The sequence below is a fragment of the Anneissia japonica genome, unplaced genomic scaffold (assembly GCF_011630105.1).
Source record: "Anneissia japonica isolate Jap-2015-1 unplaced genomic scaffold, ASM1163010v1 scaffold9_len2422644_cov172, whole genome shotgun sequence".
NCBI lineage: Eukaryota > Metazoa > Echinodermata > Crinoidea > Comatulida > Comatulidae > Anneissia > Anneissia japonica.
In genome coordinates, this window is record NW_022758107.1 from 1,394,625 (window position 1) to 1,408,585 (window position 13,961).

The 13,961-nt window shown below is 34.8% G+C and overlaps 2 protein-coding genes across 2 annotated transcripts; one reads left to right on the forward strand and one right to left on the reverse strand.

The window, feature by feature from the left end:
* Nucleotides 1–2,793: 2,793 nt before the first annotated feature.
* On the forward strand, nucleotides 2,794–8,079 carry LOC117125093 (alpha-N-acetylgalactosamine-specific lectin-like). Its single transcript, XM_033271483.1, has 2 exons — nucleotides 2,794–2,946; nucleotides 6,924–8,079. The coding sequence occupies exons 1-2, from the start codon at nucleotides 2,936–2,938 to the stop codon at nucleotides 7,432–7,434; spliced, it is 522 nt and encodes a 173-aa protein (XP_033127374.1). The 5' UTR covers nucleotides 2,794–2,935; the 3' UTR covers nucleotides 7,435–8,079.
* Nucleotides 8,080–8,848: 769 nt separating this feature from the next.
* LOC117125113 (cysteine-rich motor neuron 1 protein-like) lies at nucleotides 8,849–13,427 on the reverse strand. Its single transcript, XM_033271506.1, has 5 exons — nucleotides 13,393–13,427; nucleotides 10,729–10,865; nucleotides 10,018–10,338; nucleotides 9,469–9,677; nucleotides 8,849–9,034 (listed from the first exon to the last, which is right to left on the reverse strand). Exons 1-5 carry the CDS (start codon nucleotides 13,410–13,412, stop codon nucleotides 8,933–8,935), a joined length of 789 nt encoding a protein of 262 aa, XP_033127397.1. The 5' UTR covers nucleotides 13,413–13,427; the 3' UTR covers nucleotides 8,849–8,932.
* Nucleotides 13,428–13,961: the final 534 nt, after the last annotated feature.

Sequence of the window (13,961 nt, forward strand, 5' to 3'; positions counted from 1 at the left end):
ATTGTAATCAAAGTTGAAGCATGACCCAAGAGAAACATTGCGAGTTTCAGGAGGAACAATTCAAAGTTGACAACATGTAGGCTGTGCTATACATGTGTATTATTTTTATTATTTATTTATATAGCAACAGTGGCACACACACGTAATGCGTCCAAGAAAAAGGAGGGAAAATCAAAACTTAAAAAATGTAAGACAAAACGATAAATAACATGTACAAAATCAATGTATTAATTACCGTACCCCTCCCATCCCTTCTCTAGTAAGGAGTACAGACAAGACCCAAACTCCTGTATCATTCTTTTTAGCACCATTATAAATTCCGAACCGTTACTTAATTAAATATTTTTAAAACACAATCAAAAAACACATTAGCATTAATACAATACCGTCAAATGAAAAAGCCAAAAAAAATTCCCAATTCCCACAAGTCCTCAGACAATGTAGCTCTCATTAAAGCCTGTTTTTCACTAGGCGAATTTATTCGCGCGAATCGAAGCGTCGGTCCAATCTGAGTTCCTGAGTTCTGATTAGTTGCGCATTTTTTTTCGCTAGCAAAAAATCCGATAGAAATGTGAATGCGCATGCGCATGGACCGACGCTTCGATTCGCGCGAATAAATTCGCCAAGTGGAAAACAGGCCTAAAGCCGGTTTTCCACTATTCGAATTTATTCGCGCGAATCAAATCATCGGTTCGCTTCCTGAGCTCTGATTGGTTGCGCATTTTTCGCTTCTCAAAAACTCCGATAGGAATGTGAATGTGCATGCACATGAATAATCGACGCTTTCGATTCGCGCGAATAAATTCGCCAGTGGAAAGCTTTTACAGCTGATAGCTGGAATCTATTGTCCAGGCTCATTTTGACACGTGCCCTGTTCTGCACCCTGACAGATGTTTATTAAGTAAAACGTGTTTTTCTCACTGTCCATCAGTGTGATGGATAGCCTGTTAAGTGTTTATGTGATGGGGTAGCCTTGATCAACTCAAGGATAGAGTCACCTGTACACAAACAATAGTTTAATAGACCCGTGTGTGTATTGTATTGAAATAATAAACACAATATTTAAAAAAAAATCATTGTAGGTTCATAATACTATAATATAATAAGCCTATATCTCCAAATTAATTATTTAACAGTGTTCGTTTGTCTCTCTCAACACAGTCTAGTTTGCATTTATTTAGCAAATAGTGTCTGTCTGCTTTCAATTTAAACTTCAATAAAATAAAAACTTTCCCTAACAAAATGGCAAATTCAAGACCTAATGTACATCCATTCTTTGTAATTCTTCGCGTTGACTGGTAGCCATAACTTTTGTATTGATCTACAGTATTTAAGCTTTGAGCAATAATGCAATAATAAAATAAATCAAATAGAAATTAGCGGTGGAGCAATTTCTTCTCAAACCATTATACCTCCTCTTTACATCATCCCTAATAAATTGTTTATTTCTGAAACCTAACTCAATTTAATCTGATTTATCTGTTTATTTTCGGTATACAATATTTCTGAGAATACCGTTTCCTAATGGGACATAGGTTTATGGAGTTCACCAGCTTGGAACAATAACCCAGTTGACCAGTCAATCGAAAGGTAACTGGAGGGTTTTGAATTCGCAAGTAATCCGAAAGGTTTGGTTTGAATCCTGATAAAAGCAAATATTGCGGGGTTTTTTTTCAAAACCACAATATAACATCATTATGATAGGCTAATATTTGCTCAAAATTTGAAACGCAGCGTCATTCGAGGCCGTGTTGGCCTATAACACCAAACAGGGTGTCTTAAAATTGTTTAATACCACTTTTAATATGCGGAGCTCCCTCTTTAATAATTGGCGCAATATTGCTGCCTAAAGTTGACACATCAACTGATTTTAAATGGTCTGTATTTTGAAATAGGATGATTTTCATATTTGAGCTATTATCATTCTTTGTATAATAATAATAATAATAATAATAATAATAATAATAATAATAATAATAATAATAATAGTAATAATAATAATAACAATAATAATAATAATAATAATAATAATAATAATATTACTTTATTATAAAGTTCAATAAAAATAATAATAATAATAATAATAATGATTATTATTATTATTATCATTATTATTATTAGGCCCTATTATTATTAATCATCATCATCATTATCATCATCATCGTATTATTTATTATTATTATCATCATCATCGTATTATCATTATCATCATCATCATCATCATCGTATTATCATTATTATTATTATTATCATTATTATTATTATTATCGTATTATCATCATCATCGTCATATTATTATTATTATTAGTAGCATTATTATTATAAATATGTTGAGGGGTTTCAAGAATTAGTTAACAAAGAAATTATAGGCTTTTAAAAAGTGACTATTGTTACATGGCGATGTAAATTCCAAATTCTCATTGGATGGTCTGGTTACTTCTAAAGCCACATACAACAAGGAGGTATAAACATTTAATATTTTTATTATTTGTACACCTCCTGGCAAACAATAACATCCAATAAGAATTAGGAATTCGTTAAAGACTGGTGTACCTACCGTATAGCCACTGCTTAATTTTAAGGTGTACGTGTCCACTGTAGGTTTTCTTATCAATACGTGTAATTATTGGTGAAAACTTAAAAATATCAATTACCACCGTCCTGCGGGGAACATTGAACCATGATTGAACCCATTCCACCATGGTACCACTGTGACGCAAAATATCGTGCGATGTCTAGCAGCCAGGATGTTCTTTTTTTATTTATTACCTTGCATTAAAACTTCCAATATCACCACCTGTTTGTCCTTGTTTTTCCCAGGTAAGGTAGATTAACCATAGGTCCCTAGTTCAACCAGGGAGTCAGATGGATCCTATATATAGGGTCGCTGTAGTAACACAGAATCACTTCGCTGTTTGATGTTGAACTGCGAGACATGATGAATCCGTAAGTACAACTACTATTTTTAATACTGCGTATTTATATTTCGATTTATTAGTGCTTTATTCAAGACAATTAATGACTTGGGATAGCCCTTTTAACTATATTGTACCTTATTAAATTTTTTTACTTTTATTTTTACAACTGAATTACTATTGTAATTTTAGTAACTTACCTGCCTGTTTAACACACATTTTCGCGATACGACAGTTTTAATGATATTTATTCGAATGGTTCCTCTTGCAACAAAGACTGAAATTTAATGATTTGTTTTTTTTTAAATACTAGTCATGCCGCTCTTTATTAATTTTCTACTTCTTTTTCTTATATCCGGCAAGTGCAGTAGAATGAACTGAAATATTCTTTTTTATGATTATTTTAAGACTAGAAAACCATATCGATTCATGTGTTAGGAACTCCACTTGCTTTAAATCTTTTTAACTTTCACTGAAAAGAACTGCTTGTTTAACGCTACAAGTTGTTAGATATGCAGTCCCGCTTCCAATTTTTTTTTTTCATATTTCCATTATTACCAGTATTTCCTTTGCTTTTTGTAGTACTGTGTTTTTTTTCTTTTTGCCAATAAAAATGATATTTCATTTTCATTGATTTTTACAATGCACAAATAGGCCTATTAATTAATATTTCCGGAACGGCATTGCAGGCCTATTTCTTAAATTGTAACCATTATTTTCCTTTTACGTTTAGCAGTGCTATTCTTTCTTTTGCCTTTTCCAGTTCAATCTATAATTCGACTGTAATTATTTCTAGAAATGCTCACATCTTTTAAATCCCTATGTAGGCCCTAATAAAAAGCCATGCAATAATAACGGTAATTTATTTTATGGAAATTTGGATTAATACCACTAACTGTGACCGTTGCTTGCTGTATTCCGTTTACGAAGTGTAGTGTTTATGCCTTCTACTATATAAGTTTCTATATTTCTGGCAAGTTTTTTTAATTATTCCTCTTCACCAAAGGGCATTTTGATCCGTTTATGTTAAAACAAATTCGTAGTTAGAATTGCGCATGCCCGTAGTAAAGGTCAATTGACATTAACAACAATAATTTTTAAACACACACAATAATAATAAACTGTGACGTGATGCATATGTAAAGATTACTTGCAACAACTAATAAACTAATATTTGACAACGAAAACTAATGTAAACCAGAGAGCGTTAATCAGCGTTATCCACGTGACAAAAAACAAACATCGCCGATTGGTCAGTTTAGCAACAAAATTTGCGTTAATATAATTTAGATTAAATTTCAGAAAATAAAAATTATAATATTTACCCACATAAAGTCAAAAAATAATTGTAGGCAACAGAATGAAAAAAAAACTGGATGAAAACATTTTTTTTACGAAAACCATATTGCCAAATTAAGCCGAAGCAACCTTGATTACGCAGCATGTATCACGGTAACTAGCCTATATTTAGTACGGTATAATATTTACCAGTTTTCTATTTATGGGGTGCCATACGCAGCAAAAGTCCATGTTAAAATGTAATTACAAAATTCAATGTCTGATTTATCAACAGTAGGCGTAAATTTCTCAAAACGTAGATCTAGTTTCCCAAAATGAAGTTCTTAATTTTTGAAAACGTAGTTCAAATTTTTTTAAATTTAGTTCTAATTCATAGGCTTCTTTTCAAAATGAAAAAGGCTCAATCTGTTTCATGGAGTGTATTTACCTGGTATTAAATCCCCTAAACTACTGTATAAACCAAGCTTGTTTTTAATTTATTTTGTTTTTTTGAAATTCATTTTACACTGTATGTACTGTACTATCTCGAAAAAACTAGATCTACGTTTTGAGAAATTTACGCCTACGTTTTGATAAATCAGACATTGAATTTTGCAATTACATTTTGATTTTAGCATGGACTTTTGCTGTGTATGGCATCCATATCTATTCGACTGGTCGTCTTCGTTAAGTAGGATTTTACAACTGCGCAGGGTGGGCGTGGTTTAACGAAGAACGACCAGTCGAATACAGCCAATAATTGTTCATAAACCTTCAGTACGAGCATGCGCAGTTCAAACCACGAATTGCTTACCGTAAAACCTCGAATTGAAGGCCAGTGGGCTTAATCTCAAGATGAAGCCCATCTCGTATTGAAGCCCCCTCTTTAGTTTGCAAGGAGCCTCGAAAAGAAGTCCATGGGCTTCATTTCAAGATAACATAGGCGTCTTTTCGAGATAGTACAGTACATACAGTGTAAATGAATTTCAAAAAAACAAAATAAATTAAAAACAAGCTTGGTTTATACAGTAGTTTAGATTTAATACCAGTTAAATACACTCCATGAAACAGATTGAGCCTTATTTATTGTTTTATAGTACAAATTCACAAAATTTACAGCATTCTTTTTGAAAAGAAGCCTCATCTTTACTTTGTAAAAGTAGCCTCGAAAAGAAGCCCATCCAAAGGTCGCCAAAAGCCCAGGGCTTCAATTCGAGGTTGTACGGTATTTTTTTTTCAAAATTTCTAAGGCAAAGTTCAATGAATAGACATATTATACTCTGAAAAAATGTTATAGGTTAAAATACACGGTACATGTTGTAGACAAACGTACGGTGTCTGATTTCCGACAAATTCTAAAAAAAAAAAAAAAAAAAAAAAAAATTGTACGGCATTATAACACCGAACTGTAATACATGGAGTACAGTATTAAAAAATTCTTTTACTATTTTGGCGGAAATCAGCCACCATAAACGCCTAGTTGTTATTTTCTTTGGAGTCCAGCCCAGGCTGTTTTGTATTAACTATGCAGGCCCGTATCCATGGGGTGCGATAGTGAATATTCCCCACCCCCACCCTTCCCAAAAAATATCGGAATAAGTTCATTTTTTAAGACAGTCAAGGCGATGCTGAATATAGAATTTGTTAGTTTTGGTAATTAATGAATCTTAAACATTTACATTATAAACCAGCAATATACTGTATCATTAAACCAGTATATATGGAGTTAAAATGGAAACTTAAACATGTTACTGCGCCCCCTCCCCAACCTCCCCATACCCCACCGCCAACCACATTTGGTTCGTTTTTCACCCCACCACCATGACAATTCTAGATACGGCCCTGTATTTTAATTAACGTGCTTTGAGTTCCACTGTTCATTTTTGTGTCCCCAACTCTTTGCAATTCTCTCTAGACAAATATTAGAGACATTGGGCAGTCCTCAACAACTTTCTTTTCTTTTCTTTTTGTACACAGCTCAACATTCCTCAGAGCATTATTTATTAATTTATTAATCTAAGGTTTTCGTACTGGTGTTACCGTTATTATATTTATTTCTTTACAGTATTTAATCGAATAAACTAACCGCTTTGAAAAAAACGCCCCTCCAGAGCCTCATTTTGAATAAACGCCTCCTTCGAATAAACGCCATGGGGTGTATATTTTTCCTCGAATAAACCCCCCACCCACCCTAAATTACTGTAATCAAAACTTAAGAAAGCAACAACATTCACGCATTCTACAGACTACTCCAGTAGAATTACATTTTTAGATTACCACATTTTTTACGGTACAGTACGGTAATTATGTGTCGTAGTTCCACATACAGTGAAATTAAAGGGCGTTTATTGGAGTATATACGAATCCATTTTACATATATGAAAAATAACTCCATCGAAATAAACGCTCCATCATAAACCCTTCTCAACAATAAATGCCCCAGGGCGATTTATTTGAATAAATACGGTATTATTTAGTTCAACGTAAATTTTGCAATGATTTGATGATGATAATGAAATTAATGAGAACAATTATAATGGTAATTGGTATAGTATTGATAAAAAATGATAATAATGATAATAACTAAATTATTATTAGGCCTATTTGTATTCTCACTATTATGTTAATAATATTAGTAATTAATAATGGAATTAATGATAAATATAAAAAAAACAACATTAACCAATTATTTGACTGTAATTATTATTCGTGATTATTTTTCTTTTTCAGAAACATGAAATTGACACTGAGTCTGTTCGTTGCTTTATCAGCAGTTATGGGAAGTTTGGCAAAAAGCAATCATGGTCATTGCCCTCCATTCTTTGCTCCATTTCAAGAAAGCTGTTACCGAGCCTTCGGAACCAAGTTAAACTGGCAAGCTGCAGAAAACGCCTGTCACGATCTCTTTAACGGCGATACAACGGCTCATTTAGTATCCATCAACAGTGAAGCTGAAAACTTGTTTGTTTACGAACTTTGGAAGTCTGCTACCGGTAATATGGTCGCTCAATATGACGTCACATTTTGGATGGGCCTAACCGATGCAGATGTTGAAGGGACCTGGGTGTGGACGGATGGAAGCGAAGTATCGTTCACAAATTGGAAACCAGGGCAGCCTGATAACAGCAGCGGTGAAGATTGTGCTCACCAATCAAATGGGGACCCCAACTCGAACACCTGGAACGACTGGGGTTGTGAACAAGAGATATACTATGTGTGCGAGATACCGCATACAGATTAGTAACGCAATGACAAACGAGACGACTCGAACCAATGATTAAACCATCGAGATAGGCCAACGGCATTAAGTCCTGGTGTCCATAAAATTGCTACTCTGTCGTTACATATTTTTCATTGCAATCGTTGCACTGGGTTAACTGCCCCAGGCGCAAAGAGGATGGCTACCGATTCGACCGACCAATCAGCGTCGCGAAAGGTCTCCGCGATAGCGAGTAGCGATTTTATGGGAACCATGCATTACTGCACCTTATGAATGATTATGACGAACTGTTTTTTAATCATTACCGATTAAATTTCAATTTTTTTAATATCAATAATTTGAAGAATAAGATAATAAAAAATTATCACCATGACTTACGGGTTTACATCTAGACTGTATTATGCAATGAGTTATAAATAGGGCACTCAGTTACAGTGACTTGTCACACAGCAACTAAGATAAGAATGGCAGGCCTATTAGGCTTTTTGTGAAATTTCCTAACCACTGTTCCAATGACAATCATCCAGCCCTGGTAGTTATTACTACAGTATCACATTTTATTTTATTTCTTACAAATGACTGCAATAACTTTTTATACGATTTCTGAATTTCAATACTACTTGTTTATGTGGTTGAAAATAAATATAGTAAAATGGTGTAAGAGAGCATTCCGTGTTTTCATACTATTTGAGTTCATAATCACCTAGGATAGAGGATAACAATTAAATGTCTTTTGTTGTACTATTTTCCTGGCAAACTCGTCGACAATCATTGCAGCGTTTATATTTTGACAAATGTGTTGTTGAGAGTTTAAAAGAAGAGTAGTAGTGAACGTTTCATTTCGTTTTATTTGACCACAAAAAAAACAAACAAACAAAAACAAAAACATGGTATAGGTCAGCATAAGCAAATGTTAACACCATAACGCTTTCAAGTCAGAAAGTCATTAAGTCTACGTTTACATAAACAATAATATTAAAGGTAGTTAACAAATTTTTTTAAAAAGGGAATAACAAAAAAAAATTACTTTATTCTAGGATATGACGCTGGGTACAATAATTACTGTAGCAATAATGGCCATAGAAATTAATTTTACAATTTATAAATATGAGATCCTGAAACAGTCCTGGGCTGAAGAACGTGTTTGATGACCAAGGAGTCGATTGAATGACCATCGTGCACTGTTCTGTTCACTCAGTATAATCCTCTATGACGATTTCCAGTCTGTTATTCATTTGCATTCCAATAGAAAAAAAATTAGCGGTTAAATATGAGATAATATACCAGCGGTAACGTTAACTAATGATCATATAAATACCAGTGGTGGTGCCAGGATTTGCCCGACGGGGGGGGGGGGGGGGGTGCGTCGGGTGCTCACGCACCCCCCCCCCCACAAATTACCGAAGGTCCACATTTTCGAGGGTAGAATCGCTGTCGCCACCACTGATAAATACAGCAACAAGATTGATGGGGATTTCAACGGCTAGGAAGCACCCAGTCGATTGTGCCATTCGGGTCACTATCCATAGTATGTTCCTCGACTGCATATCAGTAGGTTGCCTGGTAAACATACACATTTCCTACGTCTTCCACCATCGTACACAGAGTTGATAGTCCATTGCTACAGAAACGGAAATTAGCAGTAATAAACTATGGATTAAACATGTCTTAAGCTAAACAAATAATTATTCCATTAATTGCCTAATTTGTATACTGTATTTGATCTTCCGCATCTCATTACTACTTAACTGTTAATCTTGCTGTTGTTTTTATAATACCTTTACCACATAGACCTTTATATTGGCTGGTAAACATATTATTATTATTATTATTATTATTATTATTATTATTGTTATTGTTATTATTATTATTATTATTATTATTTTTATTTATTATTATTATTATTATTATTATTATCATTATTATTATTACTTAAACTTGTAGTTAAGTCAGAGAAAACCTTTTTTCGTTTTCGATCTGTTTCTAGGTTAATAACTTATTTGATCCCTTTAATGATTCGTGTACGTTTTATTAAACTGGGTCAAGTGAACTTACACGATAGTAGTTATCATTCGAATCAACACAACCACAGTTCTCAGGTAGAATACATTTGTCATTGGTATCTAGGAAGGTCCCTGGTTCTGGACATGCGCACGATGGAACACAACCCAAACATAATGGGTAGACAGCTGTAATTTGTTGTTTACAAGTGGCCGGACCGCACGATGATCCGCAATTTACTGGCTCGGGATCACCGGGGCAGACTGTTTTATAAGATCAGAAATAACATATTTTTAAAGTTTTCATTACAGATAAAGTGGTTTTTCGAGCCCTTCTTGTCATTCAAATGCTTAAGATGAGGGCGTATCACATTGATCTCTGTTATTTGCGGTGCGTCAAGAACTGCTGTTCAACTACGCATGTACAATAAAGTGTGAAAGATCCGTTTTAATAATTGAATTTGAATTCGTAACGAAACCTTATTGGCCACTTTTTTCACACTCACAGATTCCTCTTTAAAATACTGCTTTAAAAATTGCTTACTTTTACTGGTCAATTAAGAGATGCACAGAATTTATTTAGATTAATAATAAATTGACTTACTGGGTGGTGGGTTACATGTACATGTTTCACAGCCGTCTGCATTTGTTTCAAAACCATATTCACACATCACCGGAACAATTCCACAATTCTTTGGCTCGCATTCCGGGACGCAGTCGCAAGTCGGACATCCATTCTCATCAGTTTCCCGAACACAATCTTCTGGAGGATCGGCACACTCCTCCAAAATGGGGCAAATTATGATTTCATCATCTACGCATGCGCATCTGTCACATCCGTTTTCATCCTTTAAGTAGCCGTTTTGGCAAAATATACCGCATGTCACAAACGGTTTGTCGCAAACGGGCAGATCAATATCATTTTCTAAAAAACATAGAATTACAGTATTAAGAAAACTATCCAGCAATAATTACTTACATTAACCTCAGTGTTTTGCTTATTTTGTTTTAATAGTTAATTTAGTATCTATGAGCTATTCAATATATCTGGTATTTATATATAGGCCTATATAATCACAGACCCTTCTGTGATATAATATACAGGCCTCAATCACTTGAATTTGATTTTGGTGATGAAAATAAAGTTTGTCGTGTTTGCAATACGTATTAGGAATCGCCTTAAAACAGATAATTGGAATTCCTGAAATACAATACTTACCGGTATATCATTGTAGGCCTATTATTAAAATAGAAACTTTAAAGAAAATGACAGGCCTATTGTATGATAAAACGTACAAATAAGCAAATATCTTACCTGCGCGCGAGGCAAGGGAAATTGTCAGAAGCAGACTACACGAAATTAGCAAGTTCATGTTGACAAAGTTAAAGATCAATTCCTTACAGGAATCCACAAATTTACATCTTATAAACATCTTACCCGGATGCATTCTTCTGTGGAATTATAAAATGAAGATTGGTCACCCTCTCTCTGTATGTTAATGACCCACTTGACTAAAGAGTCTGGCAGAAAAGCTTATATCTAACCACAAATTCTAAACTAGAATGCGTAATAAAAGATACAGTGTTGATAAAACAAATATAAAATTTAACATATCTGAATTGCTTAGTTGAAAATTGTGTACTTAGGTAAGATATACCTTCTATTTAAAATTAGAACTAGATAATGTTTTAACAATTAACAGATCTATTAATATTTCCGAATGAATACGGTTACGTCATCAAATTTTTAGACAACCCTTATCATTATTTAGCTCATATACAGCATTATTGTCGAGAATGTTTAGGTACAAATGACAACAATAATGACAATTCGGATTCATTAACTTAGGTTGCGAAATCTCTTTAATAGGTAGTTTCCGCCGCAATTAACGTACGTCGAGCACGTAAAATCCTGACATTAACGTACTCCGCAACGCAAGATGAATAAATTATGACGTCATCCGTTAACATTAACGTTAACGTCGGACGTCGAAAACTACCTAATAATGTGTATAAATGACTTTCGCATTCAGGAAAAACTGTTTTCAATTTGGATCTTTACCGCATAGTACAATATTATATTACACCTCTAGATGTGTATAAGAGACAGGTTTTAATTAGTATTATATTCCGTATCCATATGGCGGATAATACTCATCACCATAAGATGTCTAGTGATTATAAAGTGGATAAGATGCCTTAAATATGATACAGCATTGCGGATATTTGTGATCTTGCCCTTGAGTTTCGGCATCCAGGATTAATATAATTAGACTTAAGTTATTACTACTTTCTTTACATTATATTTTCATTTATAAAAGTAGTTTCTTTTTCTTTTATATCATCATAGACGTATTGATATATTAATCGTAGACCTACTGTACTACACGTGACCTCTGACACACTATCTGAAATAAATTTTAAAAAATGTATCGAACTTATAACCGTGATGACCAAAGCAAGACGGGAAGTATTGAACGACTAACCTATACGTAGACTACTTCATATTTGAGGTGTATGAACTTTCCCTACAAGAAACACTAACTAGAAAAGGGTGGGTAATTTCTCCCAAAGGTGAGGAATTCCTGGCTGACTTGTGAATCTCTCCCGACCACCAAAAATAAGCATTTTTAGGAGAGGAATTCCTTTGGGGAGGAAGAGGTTATAATCCCTTACCCTGTCGGACATACAAATCCCCACACTGCTCCCTCCCCTAGCAACACAGTTCAGTAGGCCTACAGTATATTTGACCTGTACAGGAACAGGAGCAAGACCAATCCTACATTAACACATCTTATGCCTTCTTTATATTAGTTCTGTATTGTCTTTACTGTAACTGTTTCATACGGATCCTGGGTTCACTCTAACTTTCATTTTTGTTTAGCCAATTGGCTAAAGCTAAAAAAAAATTAGCCAATTGGATATTTGTTTAGCCAAAATTGGCTAAAATGTTAAAAATTGTTTTAGCCACTTATCATGCACTTAAATGGCCCGAGTGAAGTTACATGCAAATTAAAATGCGGGCGAAGCGCGCAAAATATTTTTGTGTTTTTAATTCTAATTTCGTCGGAATTGATAGAAACTCCCTAATGTGCAATTTATAGAGGAAATTGGCCTACCGTAACAAGAAATGCGCGCAAAGAATTTGAGAATTTTAGGCATTTTCTGAGGATGCATTTGTCAAGGGGAGGGGAAAGATTTTCCAAAGATGGATATTTTCCCCTTCTCCCCCGGTGTTTTTAATTCTAATTTCGTTGGAATTGATCAAAACTCCCTAAAATGTGCAATTTTTAGAGGAAATTGGCCCATGTTAACAAGAAATGCGCGCGAATCGCGCGAAATTTGAGGTTTAGGCACTTTCAGGGGATGAAAGGGCATTTATAAAGGGGTGGGGAAGATTTCCAAAAATAGATATTTTCCCCTGTCCCCCCGGCCCAGTGGTTACGCCATCGGGCAGCATAGATCAAAGGAGTTATGACAGTTTTTGAAGTGGAGAAGGGGTTGCAGGGTGTTGTGAGTCATTATGATATCTTCCTTTTTATTCTTGTCTCTATTTTTCTCTTCTCTTTTTCTTTTCCTTTCCTCTTCTTTCTCTTTCCTCCCTCTCCCCTCTTTCTTTTCTCTTATTACCCAGCCCGGTATGACGGCTTGGTCAGCCCGGTAAAAACCGTCAGGGGAGGGGCAGTTTTCTCCCTCCCCCCCGGGAGGGGAAGCCTCCCCCCCCCCACCCCGCGCCTGTTACGACACTGGCTAACACGCCAACCATCCCCCAATGAAAAATACTTTTCTGCGCCACTAGCCCTGGCTACGAACCACTACGAAGGTCATTGTTATTTTAATTAGCTTTGCAAACTGATCGTCGGGCTGATAAACAATGCGTAAACAATATTGAAATATAGTTTACCAGCTTTCAGCTCGTGAACAATGTTGCAATTTACTAATAAACAATGTTAGAACTTATTGTTTTGTTATTTCCTACCTTATTATCAGATCGATCATGTTTTAAAACTGTGTTTAGTACGATAGCTCCTAGTGGGCCGTCAGTATGTTCGAATTTCGATGTCATTTAGGCCTACGGCCTACATTTTCCCTAGAGGACAGCAGACAGTAATTTATACTGGTTAACTTTACAATTCGGAGAATTTTGATCTGATAATGTTCTGGTAGTAGGAACTTTCTTCTTTTAAATAATAATACTGATGACAAATCATGTACAAATTATTACGATTTCTACTTAAAGATCACGTTGTTTATTGTTTACCGTAATTTGAGGCAGAATCTGCTAAGCGATCCAATACTAATTAACTACAGAAATCACTACTTTGCCGAAGTAAGGCTAGTCATGCTAGACCGCATTTTCTTCGTCTTTTACTCACTGTCGCTCACAGATTTTCAACTTTTGCCACGAGGTTAAACTTTAACACATTTTACTGTGTTCTGTTTGGTGCGCACTCTGTCCGATGCTGGATTTTTGGGGTTGACAAGATGAACTGGCGTTTTGCCAAGTTTTATTTTCAATTGGGTTTTACATGTGACATTCGGTAATTT

Excerpts from the sequence above, each read along its gene's own strand:
- LOC117125113 (XM_033271506.1), bottom strand. The coding sequence starts at position 13,412 with ATGATCGATCTGATAATAAG. Across the intron at positions 10,866-13,392 it reads ATGATCGATCTGATAATAAG|AAGAATGCATCCGGGTAAGA; the intron begins GTAGGAAATAAC and ends ATAATTCCACAG. Across the intron at positions 10,339-10,728 it reads TTCCCTTGCCTCGCGCGCAG|AAAATGATATTGATCTGCCC; the intron begins GTAAGATATTTG and ends TATGTTTTTTAG.